At 34.5% G+C, this 20,397-nt stretch overlaps 1 protein-coding gene across 1 annotated transcript in view; it reads left to right on the top strand.

Annotated features, from left to right (window-relative positions):
- Positions 1-20,397, top strand: part of msh3 (mutS homolog 3 (E. coli)) — a 78,249-nt gene that overhangs the window by 10,525 nt on the left and 47,327 nt on the right. The window contains exons 9-17 of the mRNA XM_073841197.1: positions 5,001-5,131; positions 6,867-6,975; positions 7,815-7,899; positions 11,438-11,547; positions 13,856-13,988; positions 16,049-16,236; positions 17,138-17,306; positions 19,714-19,778; positions 20,222-20,338. Of these exons, the coding sequence (XP_073697298.1) occupies positions 5,001-5,131; positions 6,867-6,975; positions 7,815-7,899; positions 11,438-11,547; positions 13,856-13,988; positions 16,049-16,236; positions 17,138-17,306; positions 19,714-19,778; positions 20,222-20,338 (1,107 nt within the window). The remainder of the gene's footprint in view (positions 1-5,000; positions 5,132-6,866; positions 6,976-7,814; positions 7,900-11,437; positions 11,548-13,855; positions 13,989-16,048; positions 16,237-17,137; positions 17,307-19,713; positions 19,779-20,221; positions 20,339-20,397) is intronic.

Genomic DNA, 20,397 nt, shown 5'->3' with positions numbered 1-20,397 from the left:
CCATAGCAGTCCTGAGATAGACACTGCTTAGTTCACAGGGGGAACATCTCTTGTTTTGTTTCTTAAATGAAACAGATGTTGTCAATTTATTTTTGACTCGCTCATCCCTATGACTGTGATCACTGTTGCTAAGGGCAACGCTTAAAGGTACTAAGAAGACTGCGGAAGGTAATAGATTAAATTAGTGAGGAGCACATACTCTTTCTATATCCCATGGAAAGTGTATGAACTAGGGCTCCCCCCTAACAGTCAACTAATCATTATCAAATGATGGTTTATGTTTGTTTTATATGGAAGTAGGAAATAAATAAGACACAGTGGAAAGTGTTTTAAAATCTGCAGCCACTTCAAACAAAAGTCGTATTTTCCTGTTTATGAAAAATCTTCTTCCTTCACATTTGTTCTCTGTTTTTCCATTCCATTCCTCACGTTGCTTTAAATATTGCACAGCAGTACAGACTAATGTCAGTTATACTGGTTTCCATTGCCAACCATAAGCTGTGCGCTTCAGTTCTCAGGGGTGTGATAGTACGGGAGGGCCCATAGCAACTGTTGCCGAGTGGTTGCTGTGCTGTGGGTTAATGAGAACCTCGGGGGAATTGCAGGTGGTGTGTTGAAGGTGCCACTGCCATCAATTTCTCCCAGTACGTAATGGTTACTTGAAATGGATTCCGAATGCTCCTCTGCGGTACCGGTCAAACAACTTTAATTTCTTCATACACAACAGAATCACGCTTCATCACAGTTTTTTGGCTGTTGTTTATTCCTTGAAATAATTTGGAAAATTTCCTCCTGTTTTCATTATTTGGCTTTGATAGCCAATGAAGATCCAACAGTTAGGGGTCAGAACTGGTCTTTAAATTTGTTTTCTTTTAGGTAAGGCATCTGTTGGCAAGCTATCAGTTACCACTGCAATTTCTTTTGCCTTTTTCCTCTATTTGTAAGTGTAAACAAATTTCACATGCAGTAGGAGACTGTGAGGCAGGAATAAACATTGATATACACAGTGTTTAAAGTATAGCCAACATACTTGTATACAAATAATATAATGCACAGTTATAGTCCTATCTTTCATGACCATGTCAATTTTGTAATCTTGGTATCTTTCCCGTGATATTGAATTCCAGAGAAGGATTTGACATTTACCTTAAAAGTATTTTTTAATGGATCAAAATGTTGTCAACAAATGCCAGTACTGTAACTAGTTGAGAGATTATATGGAATATTTTGTATTTCGATAAATTAATTTCTCGCTGCAGGTTTATTTAAAATGAAGGCAAACAAGTGATAAAAATGTTGTAAGCCTTCTCTAAAGTATAAAAATTTGTGCTGTCAATCAATTAATCACACATTTTTTCCTAAATTAATCACCACCTAACATTAAAGTTTTAAAATATACTTTTATATTGCAATAATTTCACATTAAATCTTCAAATTAATTTAGAAACGACATAAAGACAGTGTGTTTTTAATGTTTGTTAAATATCTTTTTTTTTGACTGAAGGTGAGTATCACTGATACCAGTATCACTAATGTCTCTAGGAAATAATTTTTTTACCTAGTGTTTAACTACTGACTAATTAATATTACAGTATAATTGAGAGCGATCAATTTTAATATTGACTTTGAAAAATGCCAGCTTCTAATTTAAAGGGTTAGTTCACCCAAAAATTAAAATTTGCCCATTATTTACTCACCCTCCATGTATCCTATGTGTATATGACTTCCTTCTTACAGACAAATGCAATCAAATGTAAGTTATATTAAAAATAATCCTGGCATTTCCAAGCTTTAGAATTGCATGGTTGGGTGTTTCTCTTGATCAGTCCATAACAAGTCCAATAAAGTGCATCTACCCATAATAAAAAGTGCCTCACACAGCTCTGGGGGGTGAATAAAGGCCTCCTGTAGCGAATCAATGCATTTTTGTAAAGAAAATATCCATATTTAAAACGTAATAATCACTTTAATCTAGTTTGCACCAACTGGTTGTACATGAAAACCCTTCTGAGCGGATGAAGTAAGACGTCGACGTTCTGCATGCGCCGGTGAGTCATGCACAAACCACTATTTGTTTACAGTAGCAGAGCAAGCAATGTTTCCTTACATTAGCAATGGAAAACCAGTCTCCTCTTGGCTTATATCAAAGTCCTCAGACATTTTTCTTTACAAAACCTCATTTTGTACATCTAATTCGTGATCGTTGTTTTGTTTTAGTTTCTTCATGGCACATGCGCAACGCCGACATCATACGTCATCCGTCCAAAACTGCTTCCGTGTACGACCAGTTGGCGCAAGCTAGATTAAAGTGATTATTACATTTTAAATATGGATATTTTTTTTTACAAAAATGCATTGATTCGCTACAGGAGGCCTGTCATCACCCCCCGGAGTCATGTGAGGCACTCTTTATTATTGATGGATGCACTTTATTAGAGTTGTTTTGGACTGATGAAGAGAAACACCCACCTATGCAGTTCTAAACTTAAAACAATCTTCACAACCCATTATTTACCTACGCTCTTCAGTGAGTAGGAAATATACAGAAATTGAATAAAGTTATCAAACACTAAATACTAAATTAAATATAGATGCATCCTCAAAGCTACAAAGGTTATTGATTACCTCTTTTTACCCCTTTCTTTCGTTTTCTGATTAATAGCCATCACAGCAGCTGGGTTATTCGGTTATTTGGCTGCTGTTACTTTAAGAGTTGCCGCTGCTGAACGTGAACCGGATCTGACATGCATGCTTGTAGTTTTATTCACGCTTTAACATAAAATGATCCAGGCTATAGCGCGCACCACCACATTTGTGCTTGCAAATGAAGCGCGAGTGCTTCACTTAGAACATCTCATCTGACCACAGTTCAATGTTGTTACTAAAGATCTTTGTCACCTGTATCATTTCTACGCTTGTGTTGACTAGTGCCTGCCGCTGAAGTGAAGTTGGAGTTTGTGTCTGAAAAGTCTCTCGGTTCATATGGTCGTAAAGAAGTTCTGCAATTAAATAAACACACTTCTTGTCAAGAAAACAGAGACAGAAGCAGCAGTTGTGAATGGGGTGGCCAACCAACCTAGCCTCGTCCCTGCGTTAAATATTTTTAACGTTGTTAAACTGAAAAAATAAATTGCCTGCGTTAATGCTCTAATATTAATAAAAATATGAGCCAGCTCACCCTCATGTCAAAATTGAAGAATCTGATGAACAAAGTTGTTGTTTTTGCTTTCTTCGCACAAAAATTATTCTCGTAGCTTCATAAAATTAAGGTTGAACCACTGATGTCACATGAATTATTTTATCTATCTCTTTACTACCTTACTGAGCCTTGACTGTGTCAGTTGCATTGCTGTCTACGCAAGGTCCGAAAGCTCTCAGATTTGATCAAAAATATCTTGATTTGTGTTCCGAAGATGAGCGAAGGTCTTACGGGTTTGGAACGGAATAGGATTGAGTAATTAAAGACAGAATTTTAATTATCCCTTTTAAGAGATAATAGGTTTAAAGAATGTTGTGTCATTTTAAGGTGGTATACATCCATTTTGTTCTCTGGATGTTTTGCCCTTAAAGATGCTTTTTGAATCCTTCTCTCGTGTTTGTGTTTGCATAGTTGTGATTTGTGGAAACAGTCACCCATGGGCACAATACTGTTTTAAATAAATTATTACTATTTGTTTTTTTTTCTAGCAAGTCGATTACACTGTTGGGAAAGATAACGCAGGCTGCATGCTTGCATAGGCCACATATGTTCATTGGTTGCCCCAGCAACAGCACAGAGATACAAAGAAAACCTGCGTCCTTGAGATCTCTGTGGTGTTGAATGGAGGGGAAGCGAAAGTGAATGGACTGATGGTGAAGCGTGTGTGTGTGTGTGTGTGTGTGTGTGTGTGTGTGTGTGTGTGTGTGTGTGTGTGTGTGTGTGTGTGTGTGTGTGTGTGTGCGTAGAGACTAATATGCACTGAGAAAATCATCTGGAATTGAAGGCTTCAGGATGAGACCAAGAAAAACAAAATTTGTCATTTCCGTTAAAGGAGTCGTATTATGCTTTTTCACACAATTTTAGCCAGTGTGTGGTGTGTATGTTTGGGCATAAAAACATCTACAAAGTTACAAATCTGAAAGTCCACTCCAAAGGGAGATATTTAGTTTTTTAAAAATCCCTTTTCAAGAACTACAACAAACTGCTCCTTTGGACTACAGTTTTTTTTTTTCTGGATGCTTTCACAACGTGGTCACAACGCGGTCCATTAGAACATAATTAAAATAAATCTCACCTACGGAAATATTAAATCGTTGGCGGGTGGGGAAGGACGAGGTGGGGATTCGCTTAACTTTAGCGAAGTAGCATGGACAGCCGCTTTTGGGATGCTTCAGCGAGCATAAACACGAGCATTGACTAAAGTGTCAGTAAAAGCCTCCTTTAGTGATCCGATGTGTTTTTGTAAGAAAAATATCCATATTTAAAACATAAGAATCACTTTAATCTAGTTTGCGCAGGAACTTGTTGCTTTGAGAAGGGGCATGGCAGGACTGAAACGCAGTCTAAGCTGTTCACCAATCGCAACGCAGTTGGACTGCTAACCAATCACAACACATTTTGTTTTTCGAAAGGCGGACCTTCATCAAACCTGGAACTAATCGAACCAATTGTGCCAGTCTAGGGAGAAAGCTATTGTACTAATGTAAATTATGTGAAAAATAATGCGTTTTTTGAACCACCAAGCATGAGAGTATGTTCTAGTGCACCCCCAAAACAAAATAAAGACTTTGTAACAGAGCATAATAGGATCCCTTTAATGATTACTGTTATGTAACAAGAATGTTAAGTAACCTTAATTATTAGTTTAACAAACATGTCAAGCTCATATTGTTGTTGCAGAAGTGGTTTGGTGCACAAAATTTACAAAATATGCAGGAACGTTTTCCTATTTCTCCTAGATGTTTTACCTGGTTTCCTGTTGTCACATCCATGTAAACCTCCTGTTTGTCTCTTCTTTCAGTGTCCAAGCAGATGACCGAATTCGCATTGAGAAGCGAGAAAGCTCGATGTTTGAATACCCAACCGCAATGAGATTTGTCAAAGACTTCTACAGAGACACCCCTCATCCTGCTGTGGGAATCCAAGAAAAGGGTAAATGGCTTTATCTTTGTCTCCTGTCTGTTTTTTGATGTCTGACCTTCAGCCATGATGAATCATGTTCTTTAGGAAAGAGGCGTCTGCCCAAACTGATGTGAGGGTCAGTGTGTTTAATTGAAAAATCATTCCCTGTAGGCAGAAGGGTGGCAGATCAATGTCTGCTGTCCTTTAGGCTGGAAATGTGTAGGACAAAGGGTGGTGGCTTTTCCTGGCAAGACGAGGACTAAATCACCTTTTTTGTCTTGTTCGGGATCCAATAATTGCACACAACAGTTTCAATCACCATCACTGAAGTTTTCTCTGATGTTCCTTGCTTTGTATCTCGGATGCAGCTTGATGTCACTTACATTGAAAAATGTTGACAAGCAGCAAGTCTTTAGTTTTAATTATTGTCTCCAAACGTCTTCTGTCATGTTTATTGAAAATAGAGATGTCAGAAGCACTTTATGAAACAAAGACTACATGCCTTTATTTTATTTTATTAGTATTTTTACTGATATAAAATGTTTTAATAATTTTTTTTTAATCTTAAAAATACAGTTAAAACTAATTTTCTCAAATATTATTAGAATTACTATTTGTGAATTATTGCAAATTTCAGAAATCATTCAGAAATCATTCAGAAATCCTGTTAATATGCTGATTGGGTTCTCAAAATACATTTATTACACTTAATGTTGAAAACCATGGAAGCCCGTTTCCGACTTTTTATCTCACAATTCTGACTTTTTTTTCTCACAATTCAGATTAAAAAAAAAAAAAAATCAGAATTGCATGATACAAGCTCGCAATTGTGAGTTATAAAGTCAGATTTGTGAGATATAAGATCTCAGTTCCGAGAAATGAACTCGCAATAAAGAAAAAAATTCTGTATTTTTCCCCCTCAAAATTGGACTTTATAATTTGCATTTGCGAGATTGTCTCACAATTCTAAGAAAAAAGGTCAAAATAGGGAGAAAAGGTCAGAATTATAATAAATAAAATTCGTAATTTTGAGGAAAAAAAACAGAATTGCGAGATACAAATGCGCATTTGCGAGAAAAAGTCTGAATTGTGAATTTATCATGCAGTTGTGAGGAAGTTTTTATTTCCAATTCTGACTTTATAACTCACAATTGCAAGTTTATATCTCACAATTTTGAGAAAAAAGTAAGAATAGCAAGATACAAACTATCATTTGCGAAAAAAATGTCAGAATTCTGAGTTTTTATCATGCAGTTCAGATTAAAAAAAAAGTCAGAATTGTGAGTTCATATTTCTCAATTCTGACTTTATAACTTGCAATTGAGAGTTTATATTTCACAATTCTGTTAAAAAAAGTCAGAAAGGCAAGTTTGTATCACATAATTCTGATAAAAAATTTAGTAGCAATAAACTTTTTTTTTTTTATTCAGTAGTGGAAATGGGCTTCCATAGAAAACATTTGTGCTGCTGCTGCTGCTTAATCTTTTTGTTTTTAGGAGTATTTGATGAATAGAAAAAAACATAATTTATTTGAAATAGAATGTTAGATCATTAGATTTCTATTTTATCTCCAGATCTGTTTTGATCTATTTAATGAATCTTTTCTGAATAGAAGTATATATTTCTTTTGAAAAAATCTTTTGAATGGTGATGTATACTTTTTTAAAGACACTGTCCAATTGCACACCTGTGCTAAAAGCACAAACATTGATCAGTACAATTTAAAAATAAAGTGAATATGTTTTTACACTTTTTTTTTTTTTAGGTTCCTACTCCCTCTGTATGAGTCTGGAGAGCCCCATTATCTGCTGTCTTGGTCCTGTGATCCAGTATCTGACTGAGTTCAAGCTAGAGAAGATTTTGCTATGTTCCAGGTACTTTTTAGCCAAAAATGAAAATTCTGTGATCATTTATCACCCTAATGTTGCTCCAAGCCCATATGACTTTCTTTATTCTGTGGAATGCAAAATGCTTAAGTTATTTAGTACTTGAGAATGTATAAATCTGATGACAGAAAAATGGCAAATATCATTTTTGTGTAAATCCTTTTTTGTTGCCTTTGGTTTCTGTTAGTTAGGATTTGTGCTTTGACAGAGCTTGTTGTGTGGTAATAATGAATATTTGAATAATAATATAGCAAACCCAACAGAGTGTTAACAACTGTGTGTTTCCTGAATGAGTCAGTGTCTGCTACACCTACACTTTCCTCTCTCGTTGGCTTTTGTTTCAAACACATTGATGAATCCAGTGGCATAGCACGAACCTATTAGGAGACAAACTCTGTTATTTTTCCTCCTCACCTAAAGCAGACACATCTCACACCTACTTCCATCAGGCACATAGGTATTAACAAGGGCCTTGGTTTATCCAAGTATAGCGAAGCAGCGGGAAACAGAGCCAGATCTGAATCATGATGCTAGCAGAGTGTCACCCCTGATGTGTGAATGTTCAAAAACGTCCTGTAATTACAGACTGATTAAGCATGTTCTTTAAAGGAAAATAAGAGGCGTTGACCTCACAGACTTTCTGAAAGGGCCCTAATTAACATGCATCATTAGCTGAAATAGGACCTTGCTACCTAATCGTTTGTCATGACTGTGTATTATTGCTAGTCTGACTTTTTTCAAAGATGTGAAAATGGCCAAAGATGTAATTATGAAGCTGAAGTTGTTCTTGCGGAAAGCACATTTTGGTTGTGTTGTGATGTTTGCAGCTCATTCAAGAGGCTGTCGAGTGACGCTGACCATATGCAACTCAATGCTGCTACCATGAAGAACCTGGAGATCTTGTGCAACCAGGTCAGTCAGACTGAGGAAAACATAGTTTATTGAATAATATACACAAACAGTTGTACTGTTTACACCTAGTACTAACATCCATCTTGGGTGATCTGATGATCACTTGTACTTAGCTATTAAACATTTACATTTACATAACACGTCTAAAATGATTCTTCAAAGATCACTTATGACTGAATTTTGTTAAGGGGAGTGTTTACTTCTATGACTACATGCATCAGTGCCACCAAAAATTCAAGGAAACATTATGATGGAAAATAAGAATATATTTCAATTTCTGCATTTAAAATTTCGAATTAAAATGAAATTTGTTAAACAATATATTTGTGTAAACTTGCAATCCTGTACGGACTGTCATATTTTCTTCTTCAGAAGTTCAAGACCAGTTATCGGCCTGTCTGATTATCTGCACCGATATTAATCATTTTTATGGTTAATCGGTGTCAGTCACTTTCATATGGAACCCTGTTTCTGCCATGTAACAAAAAATACATGCCTTAAAAAGTCGAAATTATGACATACTTAAGTCTGAGATAAAAAGTTGAAATTATGACTTACTAAATCGAAGTTATGATTTTAAAAGTCATAATTATCAGATAAAATGTTTGAAAAAAAAACATGACTCAGTTAAGTCATAATTACAAGATAGAAAGTTGAAGTTATGACTCGAAATTGAGATAAAGTTGAAAATATGAGACTGTTTATCTCGTAATTATGACTTAAGTAATTCATAATTTAGATTTTTTTATTTTATAATTTCTATTTTGTAAGTCATAAATTTGACCTTTTAAGTCAATTAAACGTTTTATCTCTTAATTTTGACTTTATACGTCATAATTTAGACTTTATCTCGTAATTATGACTGCAGTTATTCATAATTTAGACTTTTACGACTTAAAGGTGCAGTGCAGTGTTGTTTTTGACAACCATCTTAGATTTAGTCTTAGTCTTTTGGACTAAAATGGTTATTAGTTTTAGTCAAATTTTAGTCACTTCTATATGTGATAGTTTTAGTCCAATTTTAGTCGACGAAAAGTCAAGAAGGTTTTAGTCTAGTTTTAGTCAATGAAAAGTCAAAAAGGTTTTAGTCTAGTTTTAGTCAATAAACTGGGGGAAAAGTAGTCTTTTAACAAATTAATGTAGGTCAGCAAGTATTTTGCTGTTGGGTAGTGTCACTTATAAGTTCTGAAAATAGCAGATCTATAGTTCAACACAATGTGAGCTTCCGGATCGACTATTTTTTACCAATAATTACAATAATGAAGGAATGTTTTAAAACATAAAAGACAATCAAGGATGGAATGCTAAAACGGCTTGCCATACTAGTATGGCAAAGAGCATTTAATGCTAAAACGGCTTGCCATAGCGGCAGGTACTTTTTTCGGTTTTAATTGGCATGCACAATAAGCGGAAATGTCATGCATTTTAAACGTCTGACGGACCACCCACTAACATTTTCGTCTATTCTCGTCTCGTCAACGAAAAATCACACACGTCTCGTCATGTTTTAGTCATCAACGAGCCATTTTTATCTCGCCATCGTCTCGTTTTCGTCATGGAAAAAAGTGGCGTCAACGAAATGATTTCGTCATCGTCATCGTTGACGAAAACAACACTGGTGCAGTGTGTAGATTTTTGCGGCATCTAGTGGTGAGTCTTTTGAATTGCAACCATCGGTTTATTCCACCGCTCACCCCTCCCTTTACAGAAGCTACGCTAGCCGCGCAGGATTAAGATGTCGTCGTTTTAGACAGCAAAAAATAATGAGGTTTCTTTTAAAACATAATTTAGGCAATTCTATTTACTTAATCATTCAATAAAAATATGTTATTGTGAATATTATTGTTACTTGTTCATCATTGTGTCAGTGTTTTTCACAAAGAACAACAGTGATGAAACACGATCTGAAGAGCAGTTTGTCCGTTCAGGGCCACTGTAGAAACATAACGGCGACTTCCATGTGAGGGGACCCGCGGTGTATGTAGATATAAACTGATAATTCTAAGGTAAAAAAAACATAATGGTTAATTAAGTAAAGTATTTATACACCTCTGAAAACATAGTTATGTATATTATATTTCATTTCTGTCTAGACATCATCTTAAATATTACACACTGCACCTTTAAGTGATTTATAATTTTCGACTTTTTATCTCATAATCACAACTTTTAAAGTTCTATTTTCGATTTTTTTATCTTATAATTCAGACTTCAGTAATTTATAATTTTGACTTTTTGTCTTGTACTTATGACTTAAGTCGTAATTTTGACTTTTTATTCCATAATTTCAACTTTTTACCTCATAATTATGACTTAAGTCATTCATAAAATTTTGACTTTTTATCTCGTGATTACGACTTAATTCATAATTTCGACTTTTTATCTCGTACTTATGACTTGAGTCGTAAAATTGACTTTTTATTTTATAATTTTAACTTTATAAGTCATAATTTTTTAACTCGTAATTATGACTTTACTTTTCATTATTTAGACTTTTTATCTCGTAATTACAATTTTTAAAGTCATAATTTTGACTTTTCTAATATTTCAACATTTTACTTCATAATTATGACTTAAGTAATTCAAAATTTTGACTTTTTATCTCATATTTTCAACTTTATAAGTAAAATTTTGACCTTTTAAGTCATAATTTCAACTTGACGTAATTTCAATGTAATTATGTCTTAAGTATGTCAGAATTGTGACTTTTTAAGGCATTATTTTTTTCTTACATGGCAGAAATGGGCTTCTATACTTTCAAAAACGATTTGCCGATAAAATTATTTAAAAGCATTTAAAGGTTTTTTTTTTTTTTTTTTTTTCATTTTTCATTTGGCTGAATTTCAGATTTTCAATTTCACAGTAGGTCAAGCTAAATGATTATAACTGTGACAAATAAAACAGTGTAAGATGTATTAAATATAAAAATTTGTAATAAATATTGCTGCAACAACGACTGTTGAACGCCTTCTATGAGGTTTGAACCTGTAACCTTACAACAACCTGCCCATTTTTCCATTTTTATGTGGCATGTTTCCACAAAAATAGTGAGTTGAATGTCAATGTTAGGAAAATTACTAGGCAAGGCATATTTGGAGAACAAAATATCCATTTGACAATTTTTGTCAGATGTGCACCGAACGTAATCCAGCTCAATTTCGGTGAACATCAGACAAAATTTCTATGAGGATTGTTACTAAAATCACATCCGTTTTTCAGTAGTAAAAAGTACACCTCTTTCGCTTATTATTTTCACGTCGTCCATTACAGTAAACATCACATTTAAATAAAAATCCAGAGTAGAAAATGTAACTTTATATCATTATATTGAGATTTATTTAATATCCCCTCTCAGCTTCTTTTTATGTAGTATTAGGATGTAAATGTAGCATTGCATCATTATGCCATTTTCTATGCCTTGTGTCACAGTCTGCCTGGATAATAACATGAGTGTTTGTGTTTTGTTAACCAAGTGATTTATCTATTATGTAGGATGTTGGTTTGGATTTCATGATAACTTCCTTTTCCTTGCTGTCAGACCACAGGTTCAGTAAAAGGCAGTCTGCTCTGGGTTCTGGATCACACTCAGACTCCATTTGGGAAGAGACTGTTAAGAAAGTGGGTGAGCCAGCCGCTGAAGTCTGTGATGTGAGTCATTATTTTATTGTATTATTCAGTGATTACTCTAAATGCTAGTATGGAAGATGCAGAGTGTTTTTGGTGTTGAATAGAAGTGGCCATATCTTCACTACACCACCACATATAATATTGAGCTCTAAACTCTAAACCTAGGTTAATCCAAGTTTGCACCCCTCTTTCCAGCCACATGCAGGATTACAATTCTCTTCTGGCTCGATTGGAAAAATCCCCCATGGATTATGAGAAAACACTACTATATATAAAAATGGATAAACTTCTGTAAAATCCAAGTTTTTAATCTGAGATTTCTTCTTCTTGGTTATTACTCAAATTCAATGTTTATGTTTTATCTTCCCAAAATGAAATTGGCAAGGCACTGATGCCATCTTTATACGCTTTTTAAAGGTTGTGGGGGATTGTTTGGATCTGTGTGTGATGTAACGCATGCTTGCAAAGAATCCGATTATGTTTGTGGAGAATAAATAAATATTTAAATATTTGATTCCATATAACAATCTTAATCTTAAATCCACATATTTTCCAGCCAAACCTCTTAACAAACATGTCGGGGAGCATTTTTGAATTGAGACTGTTATGCTATTGATTGAGAATTTCCGTGGAAGTGTTGTTGTGTTTTCTGCTGAGGGATTGGGCAATGCAGTTAGATCAGGAAATTGTTTTAAACTGTCTTTACCAGCCTCATAAATACCATTCAGACGTTTGGGGTCAGTAGGTTATTGAAATTAATAATTATTTTTATTCAGCAAAATGTATTAAATGACCCTAAGTGACAATAAAGATAATATACCATGTTACAAACAATTTCAATTTCAAATGCAGAGATTTTGAACTTTCTAATTATCAAAGTATCCTGAAAAACCTGTATCATTTGTTTCATAAAAATATTAAGATATTGTAAACATTAATAATAATAAGGAATGTTTCCTGAGCATCAAATCAGCATATTAGAATGATTTCTGAAGGATCATGTGACACTGAAGACTAGAGTAATGATGCTGAAAATTCAGCTTTGATCTGGAATTAATGGCATTTTAAAATAGAAAAACATTATTTTGATTTTTTGCATTAATATTTCCTAATATGACTGTTTTTACTGTATTTGATTGAATAAATGCAGCATTGTTTAATAAAGATTAAAAGAAACCTTTTGAACTGTAGTGTACGTAATTAAAGCACAGCAAGATATCTGTTAAATTATACACTTCCATTTTTAGTTTTTTCTTATGCTCATCAAGGCTGCATTTATTTGATTAAAAATACAGAAAAAAACAGTAACATTGTGAAATATTATTGCAATTTAAAATGTTGCTTTTCTATTTTAATATACTTTCAAATAGAATTTATTCCTATGATGCAGAGCTGAATTTTCAGCATCATTACTCCAGTCTAGTGTCAAATGACCCTTTAGAAATAATTCTAATATGCTGATTTATTATCAATGTTGGAAACAGTTGTGCTGCTTAATACTTTTTGGAACCTGTGATAAACGTTAAAATAAAACGTCTTTTGTAACAATATACACTACTGTTCAAAGTTTGGGGTCAGTCAATTTTTTTTCTTTGTTTGAAAGAAATTATTAATTTTATTCAGCAAGGATGTGTTCAATTGCTAAAAAGTGATAGTAAAGACTTATATTGTTAGAAAATATTTCTGTTTTGAATAAATGCTGTTCTTTTAAACTTTTTATTCATCAAATAATCCAAATAAAAGTATCACAGGTTCCAAAAAACGACTAAAATTAGTAAAAAAAAAATTAATGTTTCCAACATTGATAATAAATTAATTAGCATATTAGAATGATTTTTGAGGGATCGTGTGACACTGAAGAGTGGAGTAATGGCTAATGAAAATTCAGCTTTGCATCACAGAAATAAATTATATTTTAAAGTATATTGAAATAGAAAACCATTTTTTTTGCTTTCATGAAGTAAAATGAATTAATGAAGGGAACTATCCATTATCCTGGGGAAAAAACACACCTGTCAAGCTTAATAACCATTTATAGCCTTTTTTTTAAAATAAAGTGTTTATTTAGGCACTTTGGCGTAGTAACCCAGAAATGCCTTTTTTTCTGTATTCCTGTCCTAGCTGCATTATACAAAAAAAGCACAGTGCAGTCTACTTATAAATACATGATACTGCTTCACTTAGGTGTGCGGTGTGATACAGGCCTTGTTTTGTTCCAGTGGTTTATCTGGTTTGTGTACATAGCATCTGTTGACTAACTCCTACAATCCCTACTGATTTGCTTGCTGTTTTACTGTTTTTCAAATCTCTCTCTCTCTCTCTCTCTCAGTGATATCCAAGCTCGACAGGAGGCAGTAGCAGAAATGTTGTCTTCCGAGTCCAGTGTCCTTCTCTCTCTCCAGTCTTTGCTAACTCGTCTCCCTGACCTCGAGAGAGGACTTTGCAGTATCTACCACAAAAAAGTAAAGCCTAAACAAAAGTTTTACCTAAACAATCGTTACCTGTTTGAAACTATTCTTACCGCACAGATACTCCAGAAATCATTTGCAATTCAAAATTAGTTTGATTTAGAGTGAACAACAATATATTTTGGACCATGGTGAGGCTAAACGTGTCTGTCATGTTCTGTCTGAAAATGAAAACCCCTCAAGAGCAGAATTTATTTCAGCTGATGGAAAGTTCTCCATTTTCCCTGCTTTTTCATTCCATTTGTTTCTGGAATCAGGCAGGAGGTTGAAGGGAAGGTGCTTAATGGCGTGTTTCTGTTGAATGGCTCTATTAGCATAATGACAAGAGTGAGAGCAGGAATGGGAATAATTATTGTTTTGCAGAGACAGAAGGTCCTCATTAACCCCGCCTCACCTGCCTGTTTCTGTCATCTCATTGTCCTTAATTTTTATAAACACATTCATCAAAACCAAAATTTAAAATTCATGCAACAAAACATGTTAAAGGTTTCCATGTAGTTTTGGGCTAAAATGTTATTGATGGTAGATTGGAAATCATTGACAATCCAGAATGAAACTTAAGGTGAGAGACTGCGGGTGAGTTAAAAAAATTAACCTTACTTACCAAGTTAATTGATTACATTGATAAACAGTTTTTGTATTACAAGTTTTCTAAAATGTTAGGTTTAAATATGCAAGTGAGGCACTGTTTAATGAAATATGCACTAATTTGCATACATTTCTAGTGCAAAAATCTAAACACTGGATGAGGTCAGTTTCAGAATTCTTCATAATTTTTTTGACATATTAGAGCCAAATGTATTTTCAGAGAGGATTCTGGTTATCTCATTTTGTCCCTCCATAATTCAGAATAAACTTAGAACAGACAGAAAACAAAGTATTTTTTTTACCATTTTGGGGAGAATAAAATGTATAAAATCAAGAAAATTACATGTGGACAAATCCCTTTGTAAAAACCTTCAGGATATAGACAGAAATACAGGAAAATGTAAAGTTTGGTGTGTGTAAGTGCTACTGAAGTGAAGATTTATGGCTCAGTGTAGGAGAAAAAACTTATTTTGAGAAAACGGCCTTTAAAAACATGGATTGTAATTGAAATCTATTGAAACAAATAGATAAAGTGCTATAAAAGAAACACTTAACAGTGTCTTTTGGATGTTTTCTTTCCACTAGTCTGAAAAAACACTTTATAAAAAACCAAAAAGACCAAATTTCTGTCTCCCCTTAACATTGACACTGAAGAAACCAGTATTCCTCAATATATAGTAAGACTTCCATCATAAATGAAATGTATGTACTGTAATAAGGGTCAGAAAGTTTTTGCATAGACCTACAGGGAACTTTCACACTGTTTTTAATGAACATAGAGAGTGGATATGTATTGCCTCATTATGTTTAGTAGGAATGACTAACGTCAAGCCTTTGGGGAAATGGGCTTGATGTTTATAAACATACACAAGATCAAGCAGAGATTTAATTGGCTCCTTGGTGTTTACTGTCATCAAAATATGGAAATTACAGATTGCATACGCATGAACCATTGCGTTTGACATATAATGATTAATGATGGCCAACACTAAGTTACAAATAAGCATTTTATATTTCTTCTGGTAATCGATAAGCTTTCTTTAATGCGTAATGAAGCACAATAAAGGAAGTTTGTTTGTTGTTCTTAGTCTTAAAGACTATCTTGAAAATTTACTCTGTATATATAGAGTGCTGTCTGGCTCACAAAGAATTAGATCATAAAATAAAATTTTATGAAATCCAAACACACCGTTCATTGAAACTAATCTGCAAAAATGATTTGTTCTGTACTTCCACAACTTTGAATGCGTTTAAACGTGTGCATGCGGGACCACCCACGTTTACAGCACTGATTGTTTTCTAAACCTGTCAGTGTTTTGAATAGCTTGCAAATAGGCTGTTAATTGAACCTGGAGGAAAGTAGCATGATATAAAATTGATTTGACCCCTTCATGACAATATAATGTGAAAGTCACTATATTTTAAAAACATTTCTCTGTTTATTTTGATATTATCTGTCTTGTCAGTGCTCTACTCAGGAATTTTACCTCATCACCAGCACTCTCTCTCGTCTGAGTGCTGAGCTTCAAGCCCTTATGCCTGCCGTCCAATCACAGCTTAGCTCTGCCCTTCTAAAGAACCTCCTGCTGGACACACCTCAGCTTCTAAGCCCTGCCCACAACTTCTTAAAAGTACTGGATGAGAAAGCTGCAAAGTGAGTTAAATTTTTAAGCATTTTAACTATGAATATTCACCTAAACCTGTGTCTTTTTCCCAATCCCTATATACAGTCAAGCCCAAAATTATTCATACCCCTGGCAAATTCTGATATAAAGTTACTTTTACTCAACCAGCAAGTTTTTTTTATTTTTATTATTATTAGAAATGACACAGACATCTCCCAGAAGACAATAAGGTGATGTACAAGAGGCATCATTGTGGAAAAAATTATTTTTATTAAAAATTTATTTACATTTGAACAAAAAGTGGCGTGTCCAAAATTATTCATACCCTTCTCAATAATCAATAGAAAAGCCTTTATTGGCTATTACAGCAATCAAACGCTTTTTGTAATTGTTGACCAGCTTTTTGCATGTCTCCACTGGTATTTTTGCCAATTCATCTTTAGCGATGAGCTCCAACTCTTTCAGGTTGGAGGGTCTCCTTGCCATCACCCTGATCTTCAGCTCCCTCCACAGATTCTCAATTGGATTTAAGTCAGGACTCTGGCTGGGCCACTGCAAAAAAGATATGGTCTTATAGCCCTTTCCTGACTTGTGAGCAGCCACAATGCGCAGCCGCAGGTCCTCAGTGAGCTCCTTTGTCTTAGCCATGACTGTCCACAAACCAACAGCAGAGAGCTTCTGTTTTTCACCTGTTGAGTTGATTAAAACAGCTGTTCCCAATGAATCAGGGTAATTAGGATGCTTTAGAACAGCTTGGACTATTTGCTTAAAGTAACTTTAAGTCCGAATTTGCCAGGGGTATGAATAATTTCGGGCTTGACTGTATATGTATATGTGTATGTATATATATAACAATATAATTGCTGGAAAATTGCTTTTATTCTAGAAGTAGCTTTTCTAGTTAAATATTTTTTAAACTTATCTTTTTAGGACAGGTAATAAGACAGAGATGTTTGTGGATCTGACTGACTTCCCAGTGATCCGGAACAGAAAAGAGGAAATCCAGAGTGTCCTATCAGACATAATGGAGCATCGGCGAGAGGTTCGCCTGGTGTTAAAAAACCCTTCTTTGGACTACACCACAGTGTCTGGCCAGCAGGTAATAAGCGCCAAGGATCTTCTCTTATTAAACTGATTATTAAACTTATTAAACCCAAAAAGGAAATTCTGGAAATTAATTACTCACCCTCATGTCATTCCAAACCCATAAGACCTTTGTTCTTCTTCAGAGCATAAATTAAGATAAATCCGAGAGCTATATGATCCTGCATAGACAGCAACACAACTACCACGTTCAGGGCTCAGAAAGGTAGTAAGGATATCATTAAAATAGTCCATGTCACATCAGTGGTTTAACCTAAATTTTATGAAGCTATGAGAGAACTTTTGCACAAAGAAAAAAAAAAAGTTTAATCAACAATTTAATCTTTTCTCTGTCACTTTCTGCTGCACGTTCACGAGAGCACCACGGCGTATGGGTGTGCATTAATTTGTGTTCTGAAGATGAACAAAGGTCTTGCAGGTTTGAAACAAATTTTCGTCTCTTTAAAGAGTTTCAAGCACCAAAGCTATTTTAACATCTGGTCCATACCACACATTTGCTACACTTTAGTTTGCATTAAAGGCACAAGTGCCTTGTTGTTGCTGTCAAAATTTGTCAAGCTTAACTGTCAACCCTGTTACTTATTTAAAAAAAAAAAAAAAAAAAAAAAACATTTTCTTGAAATTATGGATAGCCTTGTTTGGTCACAAATGAGATAAACTGTATTGTGAAATAGGTTATTTTAGAATTTCATTTTTTATCTATTGAAATTCACACAAAGTAGTGTTTGTCTTTAGAGTTTCAGGTCCTGTTTTGTACCCTATTTATGGAAAAGATCTGTCAAATAATGGTGCCCAATTTATGTTAATACTAAGAGCCAATAATCAGTCTTGACTGAGGGCTGTGGGCCAAAAGTAAATGTTGCATTGTTATATCCAACTACATTAAATTGTATTAAGTAAATAAAATCATAATAAATAAAGCAAAATTAGAAATGAAGATATGCTTTAGTAGCATGTTTTTGTGGAGCCCCAGTTTCTGGTTTGGGCATCCCTGCTGTATTTGATGCATTAGAGAACACCAAGATCTCAAATCAGTTGTTTCCAATTATGTGTATTATTCTTTTATCTTATTTGAATTACATTTACATTTAGTCATTTAGCAGACGATTTTATCCAAAGCGACTTACAAATGAGGACAATGGAAGCAATCAAACTCAACAAAAGAGCAATGACATGCAAGTGTTATGACAAGTCTCTGTTAGTCTAACACAGTACACGTAGCAAGTTTTTTTTTTTTTTGGCTTTTTGTTAAATAGATAGAATACAAAAAGAATAGAGAAGCTAGTACCCTTCTAGAGGGAAGTCTGAAGTAGTGAATTTAGGTAAAGAAGTACAGAGTAGCCAAACATTAATGCTTTGAATTTTATGCAAGCAGCTATTGGTAGCCAGTGTAAATTGATAAACAGAGGTGTGACATGCATTCTTTTCGACTCATTAAAAATTAATCTTGCAGATGCATAATTGTAAAAGATTGATAGAACTGGCTGGAAGACCTGCCAAGAGAGCATTGCAATAGTCCAGCCTGGATAGAACTACTACCTATTCTACATTGTACAACCTGGAAAAAGCTGTTTTTCTCATTTTATTCTGTTGTAGATATACTGTTGAATACTCCCTTGCTAGAAGATGACACCTACAAGGACAGGGTCTGAAATGTTGCAGTTTATATGCAGCTCCACATCTGTTTCTCCATCTGCTCAATGTTGCCATTCTCTCATGAATACACAACAGTTTTTCCACCTCACAGTGTAGACTCTGGCCATACCTCTTTCTCCCGCCATCTCTAGCTGAGTCTAACATACTGTAGCTATGACTTAGACTATCAGCATTGAGTCTGGTCCACTTGGCATCTTATTCTGGCCGAGAACCACAAGAAGAGGCAGTAAAGCTGACAATTATGTACCACATTTTAAATATAAATTTGTATGGTTAATATGATATTTATAGGAGTTGAAACCTTAATAATAGGCAGATGTCTGGGGTAAAACTCTCAAATAATTGCACGGCAGGGCTGTACATAAAACAAAGAAAGGTCAATTTTCACAGTGTGCGTCTAGAAGTTTGTTGTACAGCCAACCAGTCAGACTAAAGCACAATCTTGCCAGATCAACAAAGAGCTTGCTATTTTTGACGCAATATGCATCAGATGGTCAGTGAACAGACTTTTCACCCGTGCTTCTGTCTTAAAGAGATAGTTCACACAAAAATGAAAATTCTGTCATTAATTTCTCGCCCTCATGTCGTTCCAAACGTGTAAGACCTCGAGTCATCTTCGGAACACAAATTAATATTTTTGATGAAATCCGAGAGCTTTCTGACCCTGCATAGACAGCAATACAACTTTTTTACACATAGTCTACAAAAATGTGACAATAATTTGTCTCTCTTTTTGTTTTGCACAGTTTCTCATCGAAGTAAAGAACAATATGTCATCTATAGTCCCGGCAGACTGGGTCAAAATCAACAGGTGGGAACCATTGTTGACAAATTTGATCACTTGTTCCCTAGTAAAACCTATGTATTATACCTTAAGAGAGCTTTTGCCAAAATAGCTCCCTTGACATATTAATGTATCTTAAAGATCCTGTTTTATCCACCTTATTTGTAACATAAGTCTAGCCATTTGTAACTTGAATGTGCAAGGGTTCTGCTCTTAGCTGCTTCCTGTTATTTTAGCTTGACAAAAACAGTCTGTCATACTGCTTGATATTGCAACCTAGTTTTTGTTATCATAATATTATTTTAATTTAATAAAGTAATCCTGCGCATACTGGTTTGTAAAGCACCTTTTTCTTACTCTAATTAATAAATAAATTATTGCAGATTCACAGAAAATAGTTTGCTTCTGCATGAAAACAAAAAAATAAGGTAGATACAAACCAATTATAGCATTTTGCTTTTCATCCTCAGCACTAAGGTTGTGGGCCGCTATCACACTCCATTCATTGTGGAGAAACATCGGCGCCTGCAGCAACTACGAGAGCAGCTGGTTATTGACTGCAATCACGAGTGGATCAACTTCCTTCAGTATGTTGCTTTGAAATATGACAAAATCGTTTTTAATTACAGCCCTGCTTTCATCGTTT

The sequence above is a fragment of the Garra rufa genome, chromosome 5 (assembly GCF_049309525.1).
Source record: "Garra rufa chromosome 5, GarRuf1.0, whole genome shotgun sequence".
NCBI classification, from domain to species: domain Eukaryota; kingdom Metazoa; phylum Chordata; class Actinopteri; order Cypriniformes; family Cyprinidae; genus Garra; species Garra rufa.
This window is presented reverse-complemented; position numbering and strand designations above follow the sequence as displayed.